The 16,311-nt window shown below is 61.0% G+C and overlaps 1 protein-coding gene across 1 annotated transcript in view; it reads left to right on the forward strand.

Moving 5' to 3' along the window:
* Positions 1-1,739: 1,739 nt before the first annotated feature.
* ADCY1 (adenylate cyclase 1) overlaps positions 1,740-16,311 on the forward strand; it is a 115,767-nt gene continuing 101,195 nt past the window's right edge. The window contains exon 1 of the mRNA XM_060108374.1: positions 1,740-2,384. Coding sequence (XP_059964357.1) covers positions 1,740-2,384 — 645 coding nt within the window. The remainder of the gene's footprint in view (positions 2,385-16,311) is intronic.

The raw sequence follows: 16,311 nt of genomic DNA on the forward strand, positions 1-16,311 counted from the left end.
AGTGGGGAGTAGGAACTGGGGTGAGGAAGCAATTAGCTGGGTCAGGGGGAATCGGGAAGGCTTCACAGAGGAGGTGCCCTGTGTGGGGAGGCCATTTCGCCAGGAGGGACCCGATGGCCACCAAAAGATTTGCTGATGTGAACTGCTGGGGACATGGAGTGGAAGTGCTCCTGGCCTAGGCAGAGTCTGTGAGGTGCTGTCTTTATAACTATCAGCACAGGTAAGGGATTACTTTGGACTCTTACAAAAATGGCAACTTCATATGGCTCAACTAATACCGATACCAGAAAGATGTGACACACACCTCAAATTCTAATTCTTGTGCCCACATAACAATATATGGTGCAGCGGCTCTTACCCCTGGAGTCCCTGGACCCCAGGGAGTACCTCTAAAACAGACCCATGCTTGGGCTGCATTAATTAAACCTGTTGTCTGGAAGTGGGCCTTGGGAGGACCTCCTGCAGAGGGCTAGTCTCCTGGTCTCTGTGACTTCCTGGGACCTCCAGTTCCTGGTCCATACATAGGGGTCCACTCATATGGGAAGCAGCACGGGATGATGGAGGGGACAGGGGTTCTGCTGTGAGCCCTTACACCTCTCCACACCTCCTGGAGCTCACTGCTTACTCCGGGATCCTCATGGTAAAGGGGGGACAGAGGCACGGACCCCCAGGGGCCATTGTGAGCATAACACAGGTGAAGGCCGGCACAAAGCCCCTTCCCTTAGAGTGAATGAATGTAAGCCGTGGGTCCCACACACGCGCCATGGCAACAGCCCCTACATTCGTCCTGCTGGAAGAAGACATCTCCCCATCACTTGGGTTTCCAGTTTCCTCTTACGGCAAACGGCAGGGTCCCTTCTCCTTTCGACTCCCACCCCATCCCTGGACCAACAGCCTCCCACCTCCTTCCCTAGAGGCCTCACCGCTAGGACTCTGACCTGGCTCTTTCTGCACCCAGGTGGCACTGGCCACAAGCCCCACGGCCCGAACTCTGGCTGGGGGCTCTGCCTGTCGGACTACACCACCTGGTCCCTGTTCCTGCACCCCTGCACCAACTCACGGGGGTTGTAGGAACCAGGGCAGGACTTGCCCACAGCCCGCCGTGTGGAGGGTCCCGCGTGCATTGGGCCTGTGGGGAGATGCCGTGGGCGGCCAACTTCCTCCCCGCCCCCGGGTCCTTGGGCATCGCTTCACCTGTCAGGGCCCTGGCTATGGATCCGCAGTCAAGCGTGGGCCCCACTTTGCGTTCCTCTAGAATAGAGGCACCTGCTTTTATTTGGGGGGCATGCAAGGTAAGCCCTCTCAAAGGGGAAAAGCGCAAAATTTCAGCATTTTTAACGCCCCGAGAGATAGCACAGTGCGTGGCACTGCGCACCAGTGGGGAAACTGAGGCCGGGAGCGGGCTAGGTGGGTGCCCGAGGTTCACGCGGCACCTCCAGCGGCGGGGGGCCTGGGATGCGGAGTTGGGGTGCGGGCCGGGGGCGCGCGCGTGTGCCTCGCGCGCCCAGGCCCGCGGCTCCGAGCTCGGCTGTCGCAGCGCGGTCTCCGGAGGACCGCGGCCGGGGCGCGGGCGGCGCCAGTGCGCAGGCGCAGCGGGCGGGAGGGGACGCGCTCGGGGCGCGCGCGCGGGGCAGCAGGCGCCCCAACTCTGCCCGCCGCGCCCCGGCGCCTCGCCGCCCGCCCGCCCGCCCGCCCGGCGCCCCGGCCGGCGAGGGGCGCGCCCGCTGCATGGCGCTGGGATGGCGGGGGCGCCGCGCGGCCGAGGCGGCGGCGGAGGCGGAGGCGGCGCGGGCGAGTCTGGGGGCGCCGAGCGGGCGGCGGGGCCGGGCGGCCGGCGCGGGCTGCGGGCGTGCAATGAGGAGTTCGCGTGCCCCGAGCTGGAGGCGCTGTTCCGCGGCTACACGCTGCGGCTGGAGCAGGCGGCCACGCTGAAGGCTCTGGCCGTGCTCAGTCTACTGGCGGGCGCACTGGCCCTGGCCGAGCTGCTGGGCGCGCCGGGGCCCGCGCCCGGCCTGGCCAAAGGCTCGCACCCCGTGCACTGCGTGCTCTTCCTGGCGCTGCTCGTGGTCACCAACGTCCGCTCGCTGCAGGTTCCCCAGCTGCAGCAGGTCGGCCAGCTCGCGCTCCTCTTCAGCCTCACCTTCGCGCTGCTCTGCTGTCCCTTCGCGCTCGGCGGCCCCGCCGGGGCCCACGCCGGGGCGGCAGCGGTGCCGGTGGCAGCCGACCAGGGCGTCTGGCAGCTCCTTTTGGTCACCTTCGTGTCCTATGCCCTGCTGCCCGTGCGCAGCCTGCTGGCCATCGGCTTCGGGCTCGTGGTGGCCGCCTCGCATTTGCTGGTCACGGCTACCTTGGTCCCCGCCAAGCGCCCACGTCTCTGGAGGACGGTAAGTGCCGCGCGCGCTCCCGATCCGGTCTGGGACACACCTGCCCGGGAGGGACTGGCAACGCGGGGAGAAGGGCGCGCATCGCCCGGTTGGGCAGGTGGGGAAACTGTGGCCCCGAATTCGACGGGGGACGTTCAAGGTCACTCAGAGAATTGGGGACACAGTGGGGGCTGGCACCCTGGGGCCGACTCTTTTCCGAGTTACAGTCCACAAAGCGCTCCTGGGTGTGGAATGTGGAGACTGGTAGACTAGTGTAGAGAGGGCAAGGATTGGCAAGGTCAGGCAGCTCGTGAGCGGCCAGGTGCGGCCAGAGCTCGGGTCCGACGCTGTCTGTCTGTGCCCATCCCTGCAGGAGGGACGAAAAGTAGGCGCGGGGAGCAGGCCAGGGCAGGCAGGATTCCTGCGGGCTGTGCGCACAGCCTAGGGCGCCTCTCCCTCGCGCTTGGAGCCTGGAGCCCATGCGGGGCTCGCAGAGTCCCCCTCCGAACCGTGCCGCCATGGGGGAGGTGGGAAGGGGGCAAGGACTTTGGCCCCCTCCAGCCACCCTTGCGCCCAGTTGTGGACCCGTTTGGGGTCCACAGGGACAGGGTTGGCCAAGGTCGCACAGGGCTCTGGTCTCTTTCGACCTGCTCTGCCGCAGCCGGGACCCAGGCTCGCAGAGCCTGAACTTTGTCACCGTCTTTCCCGGGCGGGCAAGATCGTGGCGAGGATCCCATGCCGGCTGTTGCCTGCGGGCTCCTCCCCAGCCCAAGGACCCCAGAGGTCTGAGGCAGATGTCTTGCCGTGTGGTGCTTTTGGAGCTTTTCTGTGCAGCCCAGCCTATCCCACCTGGGCTTGGAGGGCCCTGAGGGAGGGTTTTGTTTCTGCCTCTGGCTGCATTTTGGCAAGAGGGCGAGGGGAATCTGATGGGGTGGAGGAGCCCATCGAGGGAGAGAAAGGGGGAGATGGAGGAGATGGGGTGAGGAGGGGAAGCTGGACAGATGTGGCTTTGGGAGGAACAACTGGGGTGGGGGGAGTGATGGGTGTCAGACAACTGGGGCTGGGGCCCCACTAAGGACCCACCACCCGAGGACCAAGGGAGGGGCCCCCAGATGGTGATGCCCGGGATGCACAGGGTCAGAGGGGCCATGGGACACACAGGAGTGACACAGTGCTGGACCTATATTTCAGGGCCCAGAGAGGCCAGTGCGTGGTGAGGGCTGGGAGGGGAGGAGGAGGGAGTATGTGGAGAGGGGCTGGGGGGTGGGGGGAAGAGAGGAAGGGAAGTAGGGGTGAAGGCCGGAGGCAGAGAGGAGGCAGAGATAAAGGCAGAAAAAAAGGAAAAGGGCCAGAGGGCTGCGTGCCCCCAGGGAGGGGAGGAAGGGGTGGGAGGGGGAAGGGAGAGGGGAGGGGAGGGAGGGTTTGTTTCTCCAGCAGGCCTCCTATGGGCTTTGAGTGGGGCTTGTTTGACCTTCGCAGGGGGCACCCCTGTATCTCTCCCCCAACAACCCTCCCATGTGTTGTGGTTGCCCCTCTCCCCCCACCCAGCCAGGCCCCCCCAGCAAGGACAACTTCCCTACCAGGACTGGGAGGGAGGATCAGAGGCTGGGTCAGCTGCAGGTGGGGGAGGGGCCTGGACAGGCCTGGGCTGGGGCCTGGCTCAGTTTTGGTTGCACCCACGGCTTCAGTCAACTGCTTCAGTGACAGGCAGTACTATTGTCTTCTTCTTTTTTAATAACCAATGCTCTATGTAGCCTGAATTCATTCCTTTTAGAGAATTAAAAGATTAAAATAGAGAGGGGGGATGGGGAGGGGCGGTGAGTCTCTGTAAAGGTGCCTGGGGCACTCAGAACTCTGCCCTCCCCCAGGATAAGAGGAGCTCCTGTATTCTAGGGAGGAAGGGAGACCATCCTGGGGGCGTGGGAGTCGTAGGGAGCAGACATCTGGGCTTCACTGCTACTGGCTGTGATTCCCTGGGCAATGCAGAGCCTCAGTTTCCCCACCTGTCTAAAGGGCATCGCAGCTCCCCTGTAGGGCTGTGGTGAAAGTGAAAAGTTCATACTGGAAAAGCACATATTCGAAATCTTGGGCCCCTTCCGAATCGTTTTGGCTTCTTTAGAATGTTCGTATTCAAGCCCACGAGTCTGTACAGGTGGTGGTGATATTGACAGATAGATGGGGATGGATGCAGAGAAATATGTGGTGATCCGACTGTATGGTGCCCCAGGGATTCTCTCTTCCAGTTAGAAAATTCTGGGAGTCTGTGAAATCTGTCCTTGGTGAGCTCTGCAACTTGGTATTTGAGACCAGTGAAGAAGATGGCACCCACGTTTCCGAAGCATGTCCGTTGCTAATCACGCTTCACCGCCTCCCAGCCATCTTGCAGTACACTCACCTGCTGACAGCACTGCTCCCGCAGGATGGAATTTGGGGCAGGCAGAAGCCCTGCAGGACACAGGGTAGAGGCCAAAAAGAGGCGGAAGAAGGACTAGATGAATGAGGCGGTCTGTGCAGGGGTGCTGCCTTTGCTGCGTATATGCAGCGTGTCATATGCTTGCTGGAGAAAGCGTGCTCTGGGGACTGAGACCGGGGTTCACGTGTGGGCTCCCAGAGCCTCAAGCCCTCCGCAGGGAGGCTCTAGGGCTTTCTTGCAGCAATCCTGTGCCGCCCTGGTGTGTGGGAATCTGGGGATGCAGCCATGTGCTTTTGGGCTCTGTAGAGCTGGGGCCAGCCCAGATGCTGGGAGGCAGAGGTGGACATGCAGAAAGCCGGCCATGTGACTGCACTGCTGGAATTTGGGGGGCTCCACCCTTCCCCGAGAGGGTGTGCCTGCTGCTTTCTGCTAGAGCAGAAAGAGTTCGGGGGGAAATGGCCTTATTCCCACCTGGCCCAGCACCAAGGATGAGCCCCATAAATGTGGACTGAACTGGGTCCCCTCCCTCTCCCAGCCCCTTGCTTTCAGGGCCCCCTGGTTGTACCTAAACACAGTCACTCGCTTTTATTAAACTGGGCAACGTATCAGGACTGAAGGCATCACGTTCAAGAACACCTGAGGCCTCTGCTCAGAACCAGCAGGGTGGGCAGGCTGGAGGGCATGGGGTGGGGGGGGTGAGCACAGCAGCCTGGGGTCCTGGGGCTTCGAGGTCGGCGGAGGGGGAGATGCCAGATTTGTCCCTTGCTGACTGACAGAGCCTTGAGGGGCGAGGCTTGGGGAGGAGGTGACTGTGCTCAGGGACAGGTTGGCTGGGGAGTGGCGGGGAAGTAGAGTCAGGGGACTGCTTGTGAAGGTCATTGCCGGGGAGTGATGGTGAGGCAGGAGGGGTGTCTCTGGAGAAGGGTTGCTGGCTCAGGGTGCCTGCCCTGCCCCTCAGGTGCCTTGCCTGTGACGGGTGCAGGGCGCAGAGCCCCAGCTTCCACCCTGTGCTGACTCTCTCCTCAGGGCTCCCTCCCGCATACCCGCTTTTTGGGCAGGTGAGTCAGGATTGCTGTCTTTTTTCAGAGGGGGGGACAGCGAGGGTCCACTGCAGTGTGCAACTTGCAGTGCAGTCTGGTTGCCTATCCACGTAAAGGAAATGTGTTTAGTGCCTGAACCACAGAAAGGGTAACAAATCGCTGCTGTCCTGGGGAGGTGGGAGCTGGCCAGAACTCCCCCTGTCCCTCCAGTTTGCTCTGAGCGCTTGAGGAGAATGTGAGTGCTGGTAGGTAGAGTCACGTGACCGCTTGCAGAATCACCATGTGTGCTGGCTGTACCGGCCGCCACACGGGCTTGGGCAGCCCATGCCTCCTGCCCCTCTGTGTCCCCCACCCCTCCTTCCAGACCTGTGCCCCTCCCTCAGCTCAGCGCCTCCTCAGGCGGGGCCTCCCCCCACCATGGCCCCCTGCTCCACTGGTGGCCCTCTTCCCCTCTGGTCCTCTGCATGTCCCCTCACCCCGCCTCCCTGGACCCTCTCCTGACCAGCCCGCCTCTGAAGCCGTGTCGCACAGCCGGCCCCTCACCCCGGCGGGGCCCCTTCTCCTCTGGCTGGGCTCTTTCCTAGGTGGGGCCCCTCTCCTGCTGCATGTAACCCCCCAGCCTCCTGACTGCCCCCTACTGGTACCTCCCTCTCCCTCCCCTGCCCTGGTTGGATCCCATCACCCGCTGGCTCACCTGCCTTGGCTCCAGTCACTGGGCAGGGCTCAGCCCCACAGCTCCCGGTCTTACTGCCCCAGCTTCCCACCCCCTCCACATTACAGCCCGGCTGCTCCCTGAGCCTTGGGCAGTGTCCAGTGCCTCCTCCAGGCCTCCAGGTTCATGTCCAGCGGGCATCCCACAGGGAACACCTGATTCCCCAACCCCCTTGTCTGATGGGTGGTCCCCTCCCTAAACCTGGTCTGTTTCCATCACAGCTGTGTCATCCTCCCCCCAGGGCAGCCTGCTCTAACTGTAAGAAGCACCTAGAGCCGCCTACACCAGGGCAGCAGGAACTAGGGAAGTGGGGCCTGAGTGAGGGGGAACCGTCCTGGCGTCGGGCGAGGCTTCCCACCTGTTCCCCCTCTGGGCGGTCCTGTGGGCCCCAGGCTTTCCTCTGTGGCCGCCGGACCCCCAGACTGTCCACGTGCTGGAGTCTGGCCCCCTGGTGGACCTGGTGGAAGGGCTGGGGACCAGGCGAAGCAGACATGGCTGTGAAGCCTCTGCAGCTGCTCGGGCTGGGGCACCTTCTCTGGACTGTGATCCACGTTTGGGTGCCAGGCCCCGAGCTAGGGGACCAGATCACCTGCCCTCCAGAAAGTTAGTCTTTGGGGACCCCGATCAACAACTGGAACTGCAGTCTGTGCTGGGGGGAGTGTGTGTGACCTCTGGAGGCGTGTGAAGGGGACAAGGCAGACAGGGGGCTCAGGGTGGCCTCCTGAGGACAGTGTGCTTCAGCCAAGGTCCTGGACAGATGAGGCCAAGGGGCTGCTGGGCCCTGGGGCTGCAGGTGGCTGCCTGAGGGACTGAGCTGGTCACCATGGGGCCAGGGAGGAGGACGTGGAAGAAAGGGCAGGTGGGGGGAGGCCCTGGGGCTCGGGCCACAGGGAATATTTGGAGGTGTCCCTCAAGCGGGTCCTGTGGGGAAACGTCCCCACCCGCTGCCCTTTCCAGGGGCTCACAGTGGTTCTGGGGTGATGCCCTTCTCCCCTCACATCTGTGAGGTCCAGAGGGTCAGGGCCCAGCCTCTGGGTTGACGGGTCTCCTGCCGGCTCTGTGTTCCTGCAGGCTTGGAGCCCAGAAATGTCCTCGGATCATTTCCTGACTCAGATGGGGTGGGTTGGAATTTCCAGCACCATGGGACCTCTGCTCCGAGCTGTGGTGCGGTGGGCAGGGGACTTACCCTGTGCCTCAGTTTCCTCTGAGGTCACGCCCGCAGTTGTGTAGGTGCAGGTGGCCCTCTGGGACCGTGGCTTCCCTGCAGCGTGGGACCAGCACTCAGTGAAGTGGGAGTCTCCTCTTGTCATCACAAATTGAGCGTAGCCTGTGACCTACGAGTTTTCCCTACCTCGGTGACCCTGTGTCTGGTCTTGGTCAAACGCTGAAAGAGACGCGCAGGATGCCGGTGGCAGGCCGTCTGTCCAGACTGTGCCCTTTGAGGTGTTTCCATTGCTTCCGGCCTGTGTGCTGTTGGAAGCCCTCCCATAGCACAGCCCAGCTTGGGTCCCTGGCAGCGGCAGCCAGAGGGCTGTGTCTGTGCTGAGGCCTCCCCAGGGCCAGGGCTTCGCTCGTACACGTGCCAGGCTGGGCAGGGGCTGGTGGTGGGACAGGAATGGCCGCATGGCAGCCAGGAGGCCTGGGCCACTACCCCGCCCCTGCACCTCCAGGTGAGACCCTGTTCCTGGACTGCAGGCACCTTAGTTTGCACCGAGGGGCTGAGCCAGGCAGGCAGAAAAGACCTTCCCTCCCCTAAAGTGCTGGGTTCCACCATGTTTGAGGATGTGAGTCAAATGTGGTTCGTCGTCTCTCTCACACGCATGTGCATGCACACATACACACTCGAGTGCACACTCACATCCACACAAATGCAATACAAGCACACTCATGCTCACGCACATTCCCACTTGTACGCACGTGCTCTCACACGTGTGTACATGCACACATAAACACACACCCTTGCACGCTCACACAGGAACACACCCACATGCACACACACAGGCACGCTCACACACGTTCAAGCAACACACTCTGATCATTTTTACTGTTTTCTGGGTGGACGTGTCTCCCCCGAGGGAAATGGGGCCCGGGGCCCTCCAGCTCCACGACCATTGCATGAAATGAGACCAGGCCCCAGGCTCTGCCCAGGTGCGGAGGTCGGGTGATGGGGCCGTGCGTGTAGGACTGAGAGCCTTGGGGACGCGTGACAAGGGCCGGGACTCCCACCGGCTGTGTCCCTCTGCCCTCTGTCTGCTTTGCGTCAGTCCAGGCAGGGCAGGCTGGGCTTCCCCGGGCTCACGTCCACGCGCGGGGCGGGGCATAGGGCTGGCGCGGCCTCCCCACCCGCTGCAGGCTGCCCCTCACTGCCGCGTCCGCGTCCCTCCTGTCTTCGTCCTCCCTGGCTCCTGCTCTGTCCCCTTCCCTCCTGGACCCTGTCTTCTTGGATTGGACAGTGGTGGCGTCTGCCTTGATACCGAGCTGCCAAGGTTCTCTGGGCGGGGCCGTGCAGAGCATGCGCACAGCTCTGGTGGGTGGGGCCTCTGCGCGCACCTGCGCGTGTTGTGGACGTGTGCGTGTGCACGAGTGCACACGTGTAATGTATGTGCATGTGTGTGCACACGTAGGTGCCCATGTGTACACATGTGCATGCATCCTGGTGTGCAGGGATGTGAATGTGTTCACGTGGGTGTGCATGTGTTGGTGGCATCCAGAGCCCTGAGTCCCACCCCGGACCTGCAGAGTCTGGGTGTCTGGGTTTGAGGCCACCCACTCTTCTTTCAGAATCCAGCACCTGCCTTGTGTCAGGCTTGGTACAGGGTCTGTGATCTGAGGGCCCACAGCCTGGGCACAGGGACAGCAAGCAGGGCCATTGTGTGTCTAGGTCTGGAGTTGGGGGCACTTGCCGAGGTGGGCAGTGCAGCTTGGAAGGGGGCCTGGCCAGGCGGTCGTAGCCTGTGGGGACCCTGTGGGCAGCGGGGCTGCTGCAGGCCCAGAACCAGGGTGCTTATGAGGGATCCCAGGTGAGGGGCCCCTCGTGCAGGTAGGTGGAGGGGATGTCCAGGTGAGGGATCCGGGTGCAGGGGGACAGGATGCCCAGGAGAGGGACCCTGGGGACGGGACTCCCATCCGTGGTGCGTCAGGGTCACTGGACATGCTGGATGCTCCTTCCTGCTGGCCACGCCCTGCAGAGGGGGAAGCCCTCCCTGTGGGCACATTCCCAATCTGAAGGTGCTTTCTAGTTTGATTCTGAAGTACAGAGTAACTATATCAGGGTCCAGCTTTTCCTTTGCTGAAGTAGACCCTGGCTTTCCAGGAGCACAGATGACTCCGATGGATGGATGGGCCTTGTTGTTCATGCAGTAGCTCGTATGGGGCCCAAGGCACCATGTGCCCAGGTGGGGGGATGTCAGATGCCACACTCTGGACAAGGAGAATGACCGACCACAGCAGGGCCTGCCCCCTTGAACCTGGGCCGTGCCTGGGACCCTCGCCCTCCGGCCGGCCCTCCTGTGTGGCCTCTTGTCCCGTGCACTGTCCCCCTAGCGCCCTTCAGAGCAGCTGCCTGATGAGCCCGTGTGAGACTGCATTCTTCCAAGGGTGCTTCCCACATCTGCACTGGCAGTCTTGTGCTGCATGTGAGCCTCTGAGGGAGGCGTCCGCTCTACACTCTGCCCACTGCTGCTGGGAGAACTTGGTCGTGGGCTTTGGTGGGAGGGGGAGCCTTGTGCTGGAGTGATGACCTTCTGTGAAATCGTCAGTGCATTTTTCTTAGTGCCTTGCCTAGTTTCCTTATGGGAGAAACACTCTCTTGTTAAGAGAAGGCGTTGCCTCCTGAATCAACTGTGGCCAAAGGGATCTGAAATGTGTGCTCTTTGAACTTGTTTTGCAAGATGGCTGCTTTCCCAAACACATGTGCCCTGCTGCGTGGATGAGAAGCTCAGTGAGCACATCTGGGGAATCACTGGTTTAGCCTAAGGATTTGGAAATATCTCTGATGCTTTATTTTATTATTTTTTTAATTTCTAAAAAATTTATTTATTTTATTTTTTTATTTTTGGCTGCGTTGGGTCTTCATCGCTGCACGCGGGCTTTCTTTAGTTGCGGCGAGCAGGGCTACTCTTCGTTGAGGTGCGCAGGCTTCTCACTGTGGTGGCTTCTCTTGTTGCAGAGCCACGGGCTCTAGGCACACGGGCTCAGTAGCTGTGGCTCGCGGGCTCTAGAGCGCAGGCTCAGCGGCCATGACACACGGGCTTAGTTGCTCCACGGCATGTGAGATCTTCCTGGCCCAGGGCTCGAACCCGTGTCCCCCGCATTGGCAGGCGGATTCTTAACCACTGTGCCACCAGGGAAGCCCCTGATGCTTTATTTTAAAGCAGATCCTTACCTGCAGGAATCACAAGTGGTTCTTGGGTACTCACTGTGTCTCTGGAGCACCCTGTGCCGTGGGACCCTTTTCTGAAGTCCAGTTTGTTCAAGGGTCAGAAATGGGCAGTGGGGTGAGATCCTCTTTGTGGATAGAGTCGGTGTCCAGGTGTGTAAAGGTGAACAGAGGTGCTGAAATACTGCAGGTGCTGTGGACGGGTGGGTGGGACTTGGAGGCACATGGTCCTGTGGCCCAGCTCACTTGTGCACCAGCAGGTGGGGTGAGCCGGGACCCCAACACCAGGAGGTGCCCTTGATGAAGATGCCGAGGGTTACACAGCACTGTGCCTGGGTCTCCCTGCCCCTACCTAGGTGTGGTGACCACAGCCCAGCGGGCCTCAGCCTTGGGGCTTAGAAACCCGATGGCAGGAGCTCACAAGAGCCCATCAGAATCTTTTAAAAAATAACTTGTTTTTATTTTATTTTTGTTATGGAAACTTCAATCATACACAAGAGTAGAGGGACCAGCGTGGTGGTTTCTTGGGTAGAAGCCCTCAGCTCCAACAGTTATCAACATTGTGCCCTTCTTCTTTCGAAAGACAGTAGCCCTAAAATACTTCTATTAATTGGAAAACAGAGCTAAGAAGCAATTACATTAATTTGACAACACACCTGTGAGCGATGTTGAAAAGCCAGCTATGCCTGAAAAGACGGCAAGAGCACCACCCGGCTTACGGTGACTGAGCAGAGGTGGGAATGAATGGGTCCCCCTGTGAGCACCCTTGGAAAGGAGGTGAGAGGGACCCAGGGGTCTTAGGGCTTGGCCCACAGACCAAACGCACAGTGGCTCTGCAGGGTGGGGTGGGGGGCGTGTGGGGAGTCGGGGTGGTGGAGCTGGGGGTGGGTACTTTGGGCAGCAGCTCCCTCCTTGTCGTGTGACCGCACTGCCCTCTGTGGCTGAGGAGGACCTCCTTGGAGCCGCACCCTCGAGTCCACACACCTGGCTTCTCTGCAGGATGGGCCCTGAGTCCCGTGCTGGGGACAGTCTGGGCGGCGGCAGATTGAAAATGGATCAAGTTCAGTGGAGGACTTTGAATGCTGAATAGGGGTGACCTTGGGGTGCCTCGGGATTGGGGGGTCAGGAGGCCGCCGAGTGAAAGGAGGGGAACCCTTGCGGGCAGAGGCATCAGTGAGCGGGAGAAGCGCCGAGGTGAGAGCGTGGTCTCCCTGGAGCTGCGCGCTGCACGGGCCGCGGGGGCATTTGGGGTGCGACACGCTCTGTACGTGGATGGGGGAAGGGGGACAGGTGAGTGGCCGGCCTGGGAAAGTGGGCAGAGCACGGGGTTCCTCGGGTCTCAGGCCTGCCGTGGAGGTGGGACGTTGTCCTGGAGACCACGGGAGTGTGAGAGCAGCGACCGGGGGTGTGGGTGCAGTGACCGGGGGACGATCTTCTGCTGATATTTGAACTCTTTTCCAAATTGCCATGAACCTTTTAAAATTTTTGTTATTTTCTTTGTGGCGTGTGTGTGTTGTTTCCCCTTATGCAGGGTCCCTCTGAGGACACCAGGGGCACACGTCAGGTGGCTTCTTTTCCCGTTTAACTGCCCAGCTTGTAAATCTAGAGTCTTTCCTGAGGGCCCTTTGGAGATGGGGCGGGGCCCTCTGAGTGGTCCAGGTCTGACCCAGGCGCTCTGTGCTTTCTCTGTTTGGCTTCTTCTGTCTTTACATACTTGGGGCTGACCAAGCGCCCTGCAGAGGAGCCTTTGGGGGAAGCCCAGCCCAGCGGAATTCCACTGGGGAACAGAGGGTCGGGGGTGTGAGTGTCTGGAACTCAGCCCACATGTGCTTCAGCACCAACGGGGTGCTTGGCTCTGTCTCTCAGCTCAGCCCCCCGTTCTGAGATGGCCCCTTATGAGATGGGGAGTTTGGGGGGCAAGGGTCCCAGGGGCCAGGCTGGGCCCTGTGTCTACACTGGGCATGGTCACTGTGCTGGGGGACTCTTGGCCAGGTGGGATTATGCCCCACCTGCTTGGGCCCTGTGGAATTGGCGCCAGCGTGGGGTCTCCCTTAGGGAAGAGGTGCAGTGCAGACCACACTCCTGGGTCCACGTGGGGACCGGGCCGTGAGCAGCCCCTTGGCTGGGGCCGTGAGCGCCACAGCGGTCCTGGTGCCATCGTCCCCGGGGAAAGCAGCCCCAGGCCGGGTGTGGTCCTGCTGGTCGCCTGTGTGCCAGCCCCGGCCCAGCCTCGGAGCCCAGAAGCCAGTGGTCGGGCTCCGGAGGAGGGGCTTTCTTCTGGATTGCTGTCTTACCACGCCAAAGAGACGTCCATCTGCCTAGTGTCCAGTACTGGAGGGTCCCCCTGGAGTGGGAGCCCCTTGGACATGCCCACCTGGGAGGAGGTCCACGGAGGGGCACTGAGACGTGGCACAAGTCTTTCTCGGGCCAAGTGGCAGTTTCCCACGTGGGCCTTAGAGGTGCTCGGGCACAGTTCCAGTGCTGCCGACTGCCGTCCGTGGCAAGAAGCCGTGGGCTCCCCTGGGCTGGGCAATTCTGCCCGGACTGGCTGCTAACTTCCCTGGCCCAGATGTTGTCTTGGGGCCTTCCCGGAGAGCCCCAGGGGTGATCTGCTGCTGTTTCTTTCCTGTGCTGAGCAGTGAGTGATGTTTGTGCCCCACGGGCTCACCAGGAGTGCAGCCGGGCTGGACTGGGCCCAGGATGGGATCACTGCTGCAAGAGTGGCGGTGATGCTTCGCGATGCCTCCTCCCCTGACTCTCCATCCCTCTGCCTGTGGTCACCTGCATCTCTGAGGAGCTCACGGTGACCCCCGGCCTGTCTCCCTTGTGGTTTCTGCACAGCAGGTGCTAAACCACGTGGGCACCATCTTCTGGGCACCTCCGGCCAGGCTGCGAGTTCAGAGAGCTTCATGGGAGGACTTTTTTTTTTTTTTGCTACATCACAAGGCATGTGGGATCTTAGTTCCCTGACCAGGGGTTGAACCCGTGCTCCCTGCAGTGGAAGCGCGGAGTCTTAACCACTGGACTGCCAGGGAAGTCCAAAAGAGCTTCGTGGGGAAAAGGAAAACGCCTGAACCCTGGGGAAACCCCGGGGTGGCCAGTTTGGATCAGTAGATGCGTTGGATGTGTGAGGAAGCTCCCAGCTGGCAAGGTGCGGGGGTGGGGGGGGACGCCTGGTCCTAGTGATTCACATCAGGGGGGCTCCAGGTGGGACGGCCCTGGGGGTTCCCAGGGTGGGGTGACAGGTGGTTGGCAGACGCCCTCCCCCAGTCTCCCTGAAGCGTCCCTTCCTCCCAGTGATCCCATTTTAAGAAATCCCTTTGGGGCTTCCCTGGTGGCACAGTGATTGAGAGTCCGCCTGCCGATGCAGGGGACACAGGTTTGTGCCCCGGTCCAGGAAGATCCCACATGCCGCAGAGCGGCTGGGCCCGTGAGCCATGGCTGCTGAGCCTGCACGTCCGGAGCCTGTGCTCCACAACGGGAGAGGCCACAGCAGTGAGAGGCCCACGTATCGCAAAAAAAAAAAAAAAATTCACAGTGATGCACCGTTCAGGTGCGTGTAAAGGGGTGGGGGGCAGTGAGCCCTGTTGGTTGTGCAGGAAGTGAAGCTGCTGTGGCCTCGTGCTGAGCGGCAGCGGGAGAGCTGAGGGCAGCGCAGCGGAGCCTGGGGGCCAGAGTGGAAGGTGAGGGTCTTGAAGGAGCTCTAGGGCGGTCTGCCAAGGAGGGAGCAGGGATGTGGGACGGCGAAGTGCCAGTGGTGCTTAGAACTCCTGGGTGCAGGAGATGCTCAGTTGATGAGGGCTCCCAGCCCTGCCTGAGAAACTAGCCAAGACCTGGGCGTGTGATTCCATCAGTGGAGCGTGTGGGGTCTGGGGGGCAGCGGGTGAGGGCCGTCTGGCTGGAGAGCAGTTGTGTGCCTTCCTGAGTGCAGGCCAACTGCAGGGATGTAAACGCGTGATGAGGAATTCTCCCTCCAAGTCTTTGCACTGTGTCACAAGAGTGGCAGAATATTGGGAAGTGCTGCGAGTACCATCCATACATCACGGTTAAGAGAAAGATGCGCTTTGTCGTGGTTTCCTGCAGTCACTGAATCAATGATTCTGAACACATGTCCGACCGACAGAGTGGGTGCCCCGGAAGTCCCCAGCAGGGCCGCTCGGATGAGGGGACACAGACAGAAGGTCTAGCCCGCCTCCCCCCATGCCCTCCAGGTGGTGGCCTTAGCCTCCTGGCTGGGTCTGTAGCTTTGTGGTCACTGTGGACCTCAGAAAAGGCCTCCATTCCACGTGCCAGACCAGGCCTGTTTGTTCTCAATCCAGCCTCAGAGCTCATCTCCTCTCAGCCCCGGCAAGGCTCACCTGGCCCTCTGGGACCTGGAGTGGCCGGCACAGGAGAGCCCTGCCCGCCACAGGGGACATCTGGACAGTTCATGTTGACTGATGACCCCAGGCACCCACCCACTGCGCGGTGCCAGCTTCTCCCTGCTCTACACTGGCCCTCCCAAGGGGCCGGGGGACCCCCAGCGCCCACTGTGGGGTGGGGTTGGCTGCCTGCCCCATGGGAAGAGGCTGCTGAGCTGCCGTGGCCATGCACACCTGTCGCCAGGTGATCTCATCCTTTTCCCTGCAGTGCTTCCTCTGCTGGCCGTCTGCCCAGGTCACGGGGCCTGCAGGGCAAGGGCTTGGGAGGGGGATGCTCCTGCCAGGCCTGCCCTGCACGTTCCAGTGCAGTTCCCTGGGCTGCGTGATCTGGTCCACGTGTGCATGTGTCTGTGGGCTGTGTCCCAGCAGCTCCCACCAGCTCAGCCTGCCCCAGAAGCCACGTCACTTTCAGACACTAGGACATGTTGATGCCTTGCCTCTTTTTTTTTTTTTTTTTTAATATTTTTCCCAGTCTAGCTCTTATATTTAGATCTTTGATCCATTTTTAAAAATAAATTTATTTGTTTACTTGTTTTTATTTTTGCCGGTGTTGGGTCTTTGCTGCTGCACGCAGGCTTTCTCTAGCTGTGGCGAGCGGGGGCTACTCTTCGTTGCGGTGCGCAGGCTTCTCATTGTGGTGTCTTCTCTTGTTGCAGAGCACGGGCTCTAGGCTCATGGGCTTCAGTAGTTGTGGCACGTGGGCTCAGTAGTTGTGGCTTGCGGGCTCTAGAGCACAGGCTCAGTAGTTGTGGCGCGTGGGCTTAGTTGCTCCGTGGCATGTGGGATCTTCCTGGACCAGGGCTCGAACCCGTGTCCCCTGCATTGGCAGGCGGATTCGTAACCAGTGTGACACCAGGGAAGCCTGATGCCTTGCCTCTTATGTGCCTCTCTTTTTTTCTTTTCTTTTCTTTTTTTTTTTGCAGTACGCGGGCCTCTCCCGTTGCGGAGCACAGGCTCCGGACGCGCAGGCCCAGTGGCCATGGC

This window comes from Mesoplodon densirostris, chromosome 9 (genome assembly GCF_025265405.1).
Source record: "Mesoplodon densirostris isolate mMesDen1 chromosome 9, mMesDen1 primary haplotype, whole genome shotgun sequence".
Classification (NCBI taxonomy): Eukaryota; Metazoa; Chordata; class Mammalia; order Artiodactyla; family Ziphiidae; genus Mesoplodon; species Mesoplodon densirostris.